Here is an 11,314-nt window from a genome sequence, read left to right as displayed (position 1 = left end):
AGCTCCGGCTATTGGGTGGTACAGAAACGTAATTAATAAATAATAAATAAATAAACTGTTAAAGATACAGGAGCCCGGTCCTCTTTTCCATGGGGTCACCCTAGTTAACCTAATAAAACGATTACATTAATGTTGGTTTTAGGAAGGGCAGGATGGTTTGTTGCCTCCCTATTTTATAGGAATTCACCAGTCCTGTCCTGGCCGAGGCCTGACATTGGGTGCCTGCAGCAGGAAATCCAAAATGGCGCCCCTCCTGCTCATGGACAGAGGGCTTGGTGCCCTTGTGCAGGAGACCTTCTCATGGTCCGGGTGCCCAGGATGGCTCCTCTGTGGTTCCTCAAGACCACCACAGAACCAACGAAAGAGGGGGAAACACAAAACGATCAAGAGAAATCGAGGAAGGAGGAGACGGAGGAACTCAACACACCCAAGATGGGACGACATCGGTGAAGCACAAGACGAATGGCGGTTAGTTGTTATCATACACCCACTGTGTGCTTATTTCTCGACTAACTCGCTTCCTAGTCAGAGTGCGCTGGCTCGTTTTTTTTAAAAAAACACACCCAGGCGTATTGATATGGAAAGAGAGGCAAAGCGGACCTTGGTTCCGGCCCTAGCTGGAGGCGGCACCTCTCCACCGCCAATCTCATACCAGAGTTGCTCATGCCATATATTGGTACTGTAATCTAAGCAGCTGCCATGGGGCAGGGGGGGCAAACCCGTATCCCCCCACCCCCACCCCCACGTCATCCACTGTGGAAGTATACGGATATTTGGTTCATGCGCGAAGCGGCTCCTTCCTGCCCACCTCCCCCGAATCAAGAGGCAGCAGCTGGTAGGAGAGCGTTTGCAGAGGGGGCAGGAGGGTGGGGAGCGGAGCCCCACGGAGGAGCAAGAGGAGATGCAGTCCGTTTGGGACAAGAGCGTGCACAGTCCCGGGCGCCAACGTGTCCCTACGCCCGGGACTCTTTTTTTGTATTGGGTTTGTTCCCCAGGAGCGCGTCAATTTCCTGGACGACTTGGGGCGTCAATTGGGTTAGGACCTGCGAAGAGAGAAAGAGAGGGGAAGCCCGAATGAGAAGAAAAGGCAAGCAATCGCATTGGCCTTGTTTGCAGCCACATCACGCTGCTGCTGGCTCATATTCAGTTTGTAATGGACTAAAACTCCAAGGCCCTTTTCTCTTCTCCCAGGCGGTTAACAACGTGTGCTGAGTTTGTTCGTTTTTAACTGACCCTAGAATAGTTGTTTTAAAAGGATATTGTCGTTTTTATGCTTTTGATCAGCCTTCCTCAACCTGGGGCGCTCCAGATGTGTTGGACTACAACTCCCAGAATGCCCCAGCCAGCTGGCTGGGGCATTCTGGGAGTTGTAGTCCAACACATCTGGAGCGCCCCAGGTTGAGGAAGGCTGCTTTTGATGGTTTTAAATTTTGTATATTCGTTTTTAATGGTCACTGTTGTTAACTTTTGTAAACCGCCCAGAGAGCTTCGGCTATGGGGTGGTACATAAATGCAAAATAAATAAATAAATACTATTGCCAAACCAGGCGTGCCCCCATCTTAAACCTGCGCGTTTTATTTCTTTTTCTTGCACGAAGAACTCTGCACTTGTCTCTACTGAATTTCATACTGTCATTTTCTGCCCAGTTTTCAAGAGCATTCTGAATGTTGTTTCTGTCTTCAGAGGTATTAGCTGACCCACCCAATTTTGTGTCATCTGCACATTTGATAAGCATTCCCCGCACCTCCTCATCCAAATCATTTTCAATCTTCCTCCTCACCTGAATGGATCCCAAGTTCTCAATGAGCTGCTCCGTGCTGGAAACGCCAAGAAGGACTGAGCTGACACCTTCAGAGCGGAGACACCAGGCTTTTTGGGTGGGGGGAGGAGAAGAAAGGTATTTCTTTATTTTTATTTTATTTATTACATTTTTATACTGCCCAAACGCTGAGGCTCTCCGGGCAGTGCACAATTAAAACCATAAAAATACAATAAGTATACAATAAATTTAAAATGTCAAAAGCTGTATGCAATATAAAATCAGATAAATTACAGTCTAGGGAAAGCCTGTGTGAAGAGGTAAGTTTTTAGGAGGCATTTAAAAGCTGTTACATTTTCCACCTCCCGAACCGCATGAGGGAAGGTTTTCCAGAGGGTGGGTGCCACTACAGAGAAGGCTCTGCCTCTGAGGTTCTTCATGGCGACATTTTGGGAGAATAACCTGGTCCTCCATCTATGTTAATGACTTATAATTTTGTTGTGTATTTTAAACGTGTGGGTTTTTTAAATGTATGTTTTAAACTTTGTAAGACCGCCAGTATTGGGCAAAAGGCGGGATACAAGTAATAATAATAATAATATACCACCATCTGTTTTGGAATGGCCAACAGGGCCTCCTCCGAGTATCATAACTGTCGTCTGGGTGTGTATAAGGGAAGGCGGTCTGCTAGGTACGCTGGTCTCAAGTCGCTTAGGGCAGCGGTCCCCAACCTTTTTGGCACCAGGGACCGGTTTCGTGGAAGAATTTTCTCCACGCAACGTGTGTGTGTGTGTGTGTTGAGGGGATGGTTTTGGGAAGCCACGCCCGCCCCCCCACTCCACCCACCCCCCACGGCTGGGTGGGTGCCCAGCCGAAGCGAAGCCAGGACACTGGGGTGGGGGTGGCAGCTTTGGAACGGTGCGCCCAGCCGGAAGCCGCTCTGGGAGAGGGACTTCCGGGCATGCCGTTCCAAAGCTCTTCCTGACTGTTAGAGCAGTGCGACAATGGAACCAATGAGCTAGGAAGGAGGTGGGCTCTCCCACACTAGAGGCACTTAAGAGGCAGCTGGACAACCATCTGTCAGGGATGCTTTAGGGTGGATTCCTGCATTGAGCAGGGGGTTGGACTGGATGGCCTTAGAGACCCTTCCAACTCTAAAATAAAATTGATCCGAAAACCTAAAGTAGTTTTTTTCTAATACAATGTCCACAAGATTAAGCAGAAAATAAGTTGGTGGATGAGGAATAGATCTTTTATCAAGAACAGTTGTTATGACCATGCGTGATTCAGCCAGATTCTAGCTGGACATCAGGAAAAACTTCCTGACTGTTAGAGGAGTACGACAATGGAATCAGTTACCTAGGGAGGTTGTGGGCTCTCCCACCCTAGAGGCCTTCAAGAGGCAGCTGGACAACCATCTGTCAGGGATGCTGTAGGGTGGATTCCTGCATTGAGCAGGGGGTTGGACTTGATGGCCTTGTAGGCCCCTTCCAACTCTGCTATTCTATGATTCTATGACACAGGAACGCTGTCATTCCAAAACAGCCTTGGACAGCTCCTTTAGAGTTCTGCCTGAAACCCGGAGCGGATTCCCCGCCCCACTGACGTCACATCTTGGAGAGCTTCTTCAGAGTTCTGACCGACACGCCCGCCCGCCCGCCCGCCGTTTCCCCTTACCAATGGCCAGCTGAGCCACGGTACATCCCAGGCGCTCGGCAATTGGGTGGAGCTCTTTCACCTTCGCCTGCTGCTTCTTCCCGTCTTCGCTCTGCAACTTCTCCTTCAGCCACTGATAGCCCTGAAAGTGGGGAGCAAAGAGCAGAGCCGTAATGTGTGTGTGTGTGTGTGTGTGTGTGTGTGTGTGCGAGTGCGGCGCCCTTAGCATGCAAGGTGTGCTGGTGAGAACGTGAAATTGTTTCAGGGGAGGAGGGACTTTAGAGCGCCTCCGAGGCCTCAGGATTTGTGTTTGGGATGAAAAAGGCAGACACATGGTACTTTAAAGGATTGGAGGGGCGTAATGGGAGCCCCAGAATTTATTTCCATTTCTGGGGGTCCAGGTCCTGGAACGTGGGAAGCGGTAACCGTGAAAAAGAGAACCGTCAGCGTGAGCCTTCCGCTCACCACGTAGTGCTACATTTGTGAAATGGGAAGCGGCGGCATTTCCAGGCAGGCCTGGGCACCTCTTCTTCAAGGTAGGGACCGCTTGGGATTAAGTAAAAAGGTTCAGGGGGAGACTTGCAGGTAGGAGGCAAGAAACGTTGTCACCCAGAAGTAGAGTGACCCTATGGAAAGGAGGACGGGGCTCCTGTGTCTTTAACAGTTGTATTGAAAAGGGAATTTTAGCAGGTGTCGTTTGCATGCATGCAGCACCTGGTGAAATGCCCTCTTCAGCACAACAGTTAAAGCTGCAGGAGCCCTGCCCTTCTTTTGTATCTGGTCACTCTAGGGCAGGGCTCCTGCAGCTTTAACTGTTGTGCTGAAGAGGGCATTTCACCAGGTGCTGCATGCATACAAATGACACCTGCTGAAATTCCCTTTCCTATGCAACTGTTAAAGATACAGGAGTCCTGTCCTCCTTTCCATAGGGTCACTCTACACAAAGAAGGGTCAGGATCTCTTCTCAGTCATCCCGGAGTGCAGGACATGGAATAAGGGGCTCAAGCCAGATTCTGGCTGGACATCAGGAAAAACTTCCTGACTGTTAGAGCAGTACGACATTGGAACCAGTGACCTAGGGAGGTTGTGGGCTCTCCCACACTAGAGGCCTTCAAGAGGCAGCTGGACAACCATCTGTCAGGGATGCTTTAAGGTGGATTACTGCATTGAGCAGGGGGTTGGACTCGATGGCCTTAGAGGCCCCTTCCAACTCTACAATTCTAGGGTTCTATGAAATACAACTCGCAGGAACCTCTGTCCAGTTAAGCCAGCCTTCGCCAAGCAGGTGCTCTCCATATTCCCCGCCAGATGTGTTGGACGGCTACTCCCAGTTTAGCACATCTGCAGGGCACCAGCTTGGCGAAGGCCAGTTCAGGGCGTGACGTTTCCGTCTCAGGTGCACTGCCAGCAAAACGCAAGGGGGTTCATACCTTCATGGAGGCACGGCAATTTTCAGGCACTCGCTCCTCGTACTTCCCTGTGATGAGTCCACACGCCAACGGGGACCAGGTAATGGCTCCGACCCCTAAGAGGACAAACAGACCAGGCACATAGGTGAGGAGGAAAAAGAAGCTGACTGCTCCACCCCGTCTCCTCCTTCCACCACCATACAGCGGCTTTCTCCAAACTGGCGCCCTGCAGATTCCTGCACTGAGCAGGGGGTTGGACTCGATGACCTTGTAGGCCCCTTCCAACTCTGCTATTCCATGATTCTATGATGCATTGGGCAGCAATGGCCATGGAGGGTGGGGTGATGGAAGTTGCAGTGCAAAATATCTGGAGGGCACCAGGCTAAAGAAGCTGCCAGACACAGACTCACCGATATATATTACCCCAGGCCAGCCTTCCTCAACCTGGGGCGCTCCAGATGTGTTGGACTACAACTCCCAGAATGCCCCAGCTGGCTGTTGAGGAAGGTTGAGGAAGGCTGTTCTATCACCAGGATCATCCACAGAGCCCATCAATGTCAGAGCAAAAGGAGAGAAAAAAACCAGGGCTACTCCACCGCATTCTGGGAGTTGTAGTCCAACACATCTGGAGCGCTCCAGGTTGAGGAAGGCTGCCCCAGGCCGTCCTAACTCACAGCCCTTTCGGGTTTTGTTTTCATCTCATTTTTTGGGAGCTGCAGCATGGAATCCCTCAGTCAGTTGTGAAACCCATTGGGGGAATCTCCGGCCCTGCCCACTTTCCATTGCCTTAACCTACCTCACAGGGTTGTTGTGATAATAAAATGTTCCCTCGCTGACGTTTGGCCACGTACTGATTGGTTCTGGCTCAATTTAAAAGTGGTATTGAAGCACACTCGTATTTGTGACTGGAGATGGTGCTTTATACCAAAACCTTTCAGATTTTAAAACCTGTTCGTAAATTTTTAGATCTACACATTTTACTAGGGTGATCCTATGAAAAGGAGGACAAGGCTCCTGTATCTTTAACAGTTGAATTGAAACGGGAATTTCAGCAGGTGTCATTTGTATATATGGGGAATCTAGTGAAATTCCCTCTTCATTACAACAGTTAAAGCTGCCCTCTTTTGAATCTGGTCACTCTAGTATAGCTCCTGCAGCTTGTCCCTCCATAGGCTTCCCCTACGCCCCCAACAAAACCCAGCTTTTTTGGATGTCTCCCGTGGATGTCCCTTCTGCCACGTCTCCTCCAGCCACACAGATCTCAAATGTTATACCTGAACTGCAGAGTGCTCTAGTATATCAGCCTTCCCCAACCTAGATGTCTTTGGAGTACAGTTCCCAGTATCCCAAACAACTCTGGAGGATGCTGGGAGTTGCAGTCCCAAGCAGGCATCGGGTTGGAGAAGGTGGCTCTTTGGCTTCTCTTACCGATCTTGTGGTACAGTTCAGGGAGCTGCGTCTCCACCTTCTCCCGCTGGAACATGTGATATTCGGCTTGTTCACACACGGGTGGGATGAGGTTGAATTGACGGGCCACCGAGTAGGCCTCCTAGTTCAGGGGAGGGAGGCAAAAGGAGAGGGGGGAAAAATCAGGCAAAGGGAAATCTCACGGTCGGGGATTCTCCTTGAAGTCAACGTGCCGCCCGCACCGCCACCAGAGCAACATTCACCATGATCTCCATTGCGCTCCAGCGAGAGGTTCCCCAGTACATGGCCATGCCTTGGTTGATCACGTAGGTCATGGCTCGGACGATCTCTGCGGGCGAGAAAGGAACGCTGAGAGAGGGGAATTGTTAAGGTTTTGCCCTCCACACACCCTAGAACCCCGTCTCTCCTTTATAGATTTGTAGCCTGTTTGTATCTTCTGCGAAATTGCAAGAGGGGAGCGATGGGTAGGCGGAGAGGCCTGGCATCTCCTAGGGTTCTTTTTAGCCCCGAAAAACCTCCTGATGGGAACTCAATCCCAGCAAAAAGAGAACCTGCAAGTGTAGTCAAGCGATCACGCCAAAATCTGCACTGTGATCACTGCATTATTATCATTATTGCTGTTGTTGATAATAATAATAATAATAATAATAATAATAATAATAATACATATTAGTATTTGAATTTATTAGATGCCTTTCTCTAGAAAAGGATCAAGGTGTTGTATAGCAGGGTTTAAAACATACAAAGAGTTAAAACAAGAAACAATTACTCTTAAGAATGATCAGTCTTAAGGGTGATATATATTGGGTGATATATATATATATATATATATATCCCAAAATCCGTAAACCAGGGATCCCACCCCCTGGGAGACCTATATTATCTGGCTGTAATTCCATTTTGGAACCCTTATCCATGTATGTGGATCACTTTTTACGCCCCTTCGTTGTGGAAACATCAGCATATTTAAGGGACACAAAGGATTTCAGTAATAAAATAGAGGGAATGTCTATTCCAGATCAATCCATCCTGGTTACGTTGGACGTGAATTCATTATACACCAATATTCCACATAGAATCATAGAATCGCAGAGTTGGAAGGGGCCTACAAGGCCATCGAGTCCAACCCCTTGCTCAATGCAGGAATCCACCCTAAAGCATCCCTGACAGATGGTTGTCCAGCTGCCTCTTGAACGACTCTAGTATGGGAGAGGCCACCACCTCCCTAGGTCACTGGTTCCATTGTCGTACTGCTCTAACAGTCAGGAAGTTTTTCCTGATGTCCAGCTGGAATCTGGCTGAATCATGCATGGTCATAACAACTGTTCTTGATAAAAGATCTAATCCTCATCCACCAACTTATTTTCAGCTTATCTTGTGGACATTGTATTAGAAAAAAACTACTTTACGTTTTTGGATCAATTTTATTTTCAGATAAAAGGAGTGGCTATGGGCAGTCCATTTGCCCCGAGTGTAGCCAATCTGTTTATGGCATATTTGGAGGATTCTGTTATTTGTAATTCAAATCCTAATCCATTTTACCAGGATTTTTTTTTTCTATAAACGCTTTATTGATGATATTTCCACTGTCTGTTGGTGGTAAGTTGTCTGAATAAAGCAATTTGCGGTGTTCTTATCTTGTGAACCAGCCAAAAAAATAAGAAGTAAATGAGAGTTGTTACTGTGGAGTAACTCTAATCAAATGTGTTTACTTTGCAATTGTTATTTTTTACAGAGTACTAAGGCTGACGTTTTTGAAGAAGATTCTTCGAAACAAGGAATAACATGAACCTTGTTGACTAAATTTGGTCTTAATGTACTGTTTGTGATTAGATGATAGTGTTTGATGTCTATGGGTCGGATTTCCATGCAATGACTGTTTAAATCTGGTTTGAAATGATTGTTAACTACAATTGAATGCTATACTGATATGTAATGAAATGCTACACTGATGTGATAGTTGATTGTTGTAGACTTGTATTAGTATTGGATTGAAAATAGTTATTCTTGTATAAATAAGTGTGTATAATTTTTGAATGACGATTTAATTCATTGGGTTTATTTTGTTTCTATGGGGGTCACCTTTTGGGTTCCTTTTGCTTAAGGGTGATAGAAACCTAGGGTTGGAGAGGGCCTTGAAGGCCATCTAGTCAAACCCCTTGGCGGATGCAGGAAATTATCCCCCCCCCCAAGCCTCTGCTTGAAGACCACTGGAGAGGGAGGGCTCCCCCCAACTTTTCAGGTCACTGGTTCCATTGCCGAAATGTAAGACCGTGTATTTCCATTCATCAATCATGTTTTCAGTACGAAACTTACTAATCCATCTAGAAAATAATATACTATTTGTGTTACGCATGTCTCCTCAATTAAAAGCAAACCAGTTTTAAAATCTCTTCACTGGCTGCCAATTAGTTTCCGGGCGAAGTATAAAGTGTTGGTTATCACCTTTAAAGCCCTACGTGGTTTGGGTCCAGGCTCCCTGCGGGATCGCCTTCTCCCGGACAATCCGCCCCACACACTCAGGTCCTCTGGGAAGAATCTACTTCAGCTAGCAAAAACTAGATTAACAACTGTTACCCACAGGACCTTCTCTTCTGCTGCTCCCAGACTGTGGAACGGCCTGCCGGAACAGACTCATCAACTTATTTATTTATTTATTTATTATTTTATTTATTAATTACATTTCTATACCGCCCAATAGCCGGAGCTCTCTGGGCGGTTCACAAAAATTAAAAACATTCAAAGTATAAAACAACAGTATAAAAGTATAACAGTATAAACTCAACAGTCTACTAGCATTCAAGAAAGCTATCAAGACTGATCCCTTCCGGCAGGCCTATCCAGTGAAATTTTAAGATGTTTTTAAAATGTTTTTAGGATGTTTTTAACAATGTATATTATGTTTTAATTGAGTATTATGTATTTTATCATTTATAGTTGTTCCCCACCTTGATCAAAATGGAGAGATGGGCAAGAAATAAATTATTATTATTATTATTATTATTATTATTATTATTATTATTATTATTAGATGTAGTCAAGTCTACATTACTTTAAAGGACACAGGTTCCCAAAAGTACTTACTAAACTTTGAAAATTTAAAGCATTTTCTCTTCCCTTTGCTTCCCCAAATTTCAGCTGCGGATTTAGATGACTTTAGGAATCACACAGGCACCAATCAGAGTTCATGCATTTATTGGAGACTCAGGACCGCCACCCCACCAGAGCACAGTGGGATTGCCAACGTTTTTTTCCCCACTGGACTCTGCTCCTGTGCCTTTAATTGCCGTGTGATTTGCAGATATCAGTAGGCATCAAGCTTCTCCCCAGGCTGTTTTACTTACAGATCATAGAATCATAGAATAGCAGAGTTGGAAGGGGCCTACAAGGCCATCGAGTCCAACCCCCTTTCTGCACCTATCAAGTTGCAGTTAAAGACACAGGAGCAGAGCCACACGGGTTTGTTCTGGTCAGGCAGCAGCACTAAACACACACACACACACACACACACACAGGTTTATACAGAAGGACACAAAAGCGTGCAAACACACAGGTTCACTTTCTATGCCGCGCCCCCCACCCACCCATCTGGGTTGCAGGATCTACAGCGGGGTCTCTACAGGAAAGAATCTGGGAAATTCATAGAGGGATATTTGGGGTGGGGGTGATTTAGGGGGCGAAGGGCACAATCCTATATCCATTTACCTGGGAGTAAGCCCCACTGAACGCAATAGGATGCACTTGACCTTTATGGGATTGCATGGTCAGTAATGCATGGGGAGGGCATTATGGGATGGGGCGGCAAGGATTTGCTGCATAGAGCTGTTACAGCGGGAAAGATATTACGGGGTGCAGAGAGGAGTATTGAGATTTGGGGGTGGGGTGGGGCAGGGGCTCCGCATACCTCTCAAGAGCTTGACTTGGAGATATATATATATTTTAAAACCGGCACCTTCTTTTCTCTTGCATTCTTGCTCCTGTGACTTCTGAAGGCTACTGCTAGCCACTGAACTAGCTTTCCCCAACCTGGCACCCTCTAAATGCCTCAGACTACAACTCCCATCATCCCCAGAAGGCACCACACTGGAGAAGGCTACAATCAGCTTAAGTCTTGCATCTGAAACATACGTTTCCCCCTCCCGCGGACAGCTTATTTGCAAAGTCTGGAACACGGGAAAGGCCTCGGGCCAGGTCTGGATGTTTATCCATCTTGCTCAGCTATGATCTATTTTTGACATCCCCGATGGCTGGGGATGATGGGAATTGTACTCCAACACACTCTGAGGGCACCAGGTTGGGGATGGCAGGTCTACTTTGATGAGCAGCATCTTTCAGGTCAACGGGGATGACTCACATCACCTAGGACCTGATCTTTTTGAAACTGGCGCCTGAATCCCGCACTCTTGCTGGTGCAGGGAGGTGGCAAATTGTCCTTAGGCTCGCTGGGCCTGCTCCCTGCTTCTCCCGTGGCTTCTGGCAACAGATAGGAGGTTGTCCTCCACCCTGGAACGCCCCCGGAATGGCTCCGAGCAAGGACAGACCCACGGAAGAGCCGGGCTGATCTCACCCTGGCTGGAAAATTGGGGTAAGTCCCCGACTTTTCAGCCACACATCTTTGCCTCTTTGCCCCAGGGTGGCTTCGAATCTGCGTCTGCGTCATATAACCAACGCAGCACAGATTTAGAGTCACTCCGAGGCAAAGACCACGTCAAGGCAGAGATGCCAGGCACTGGGGCCTTCTACATACGAAGCGGGGGCTCTACCATTATGCTACAGTCCCCTCAGGAGCTGTAGAGCTACATTACTTTGGGGGCAGGGGGAGACAGGAAAGTGTCTCTTTTTCTGCCAAAAAGCCTGTACCCCATGTCCCTCAGTCTGGTGCCCTCCATATGTTAGGGCCTTCAACTCCCAGCAGCCCCTGCCAGCCTGGCCAAGAGTCAGGAACGCTGGGAGTTGTAGTCCAACACATCTGGATGCCATCAGTTTGGGGAAGGCTGCCTTAACCCCTTCAGACCCCACAATTAATCCCGTCCTCTAGGCCAGCCTTCCTCAACCTGGGGC

General features: G+C 47.6%; 1 protein-coding gene across 1 annotated transcript in view; it reads right to left on the bottom strand.

The window, feature by feature from the left end:
- Window positions 1-831: 831 nt before the first annotated feature.
- The window catches only part of KCNAB3 (potassium voltage-gated channel subfamily A regulatory beta subunit 3), a 30,707-nt gene continuing 20,224 nt past the window's right edge, over window positions 832-11,314 (bottom strand). The window contains exons 9-14 of the mRNA XM_063136470.1: window positions 6,496-6,581; window positions 6,254-6,374; window positions 4,847-4,941; window positions 3,438-3,558; window positions 1,782-1,870; window positions 832-1,043 (exon numbers count right to left, since the gene is read on the bottom strand). Coding sequence (XP_062992540.1) covers window positions 954-1,043; window positions 1,782-1,870; window positions 3,438-3,558; window positions 4,847-4,941; window positions 6,254-6,374; window positions 6,496-6,581 — 602 coding nt within the window. The 3' untranslated portion in view covers window positions 832-953. The remainder of the gene's footprint in view (window positions 1,044-1,781; window positions 1,871-3,437; window positions 3,559-4,846; window positions 4,942-6,253; window positions 6,375-6,495; window positions 6,582-11,314) is intronic.

Source organism: Elgaria multicarinata, chromosome 11 (genome assembly GCF_023053635.1).
Source record: "Elgaria multicarinata webbii isolate HBS135686 ecotype San Diego chromosome 11, rElgMul1.1.pri, whole genome shotgun sequence".
Classification (NCBI taxonomy): Eukaryota; Metazoa; Chordata; class Lepidosauria; order Squamata; family Anguidae; genus Elgaria; species Elgaria multicarinata.
Note: the sequence above shows the minus strand (reverse complement) of the source record. Positions and strands in the feature narration are given on the sequence as shown.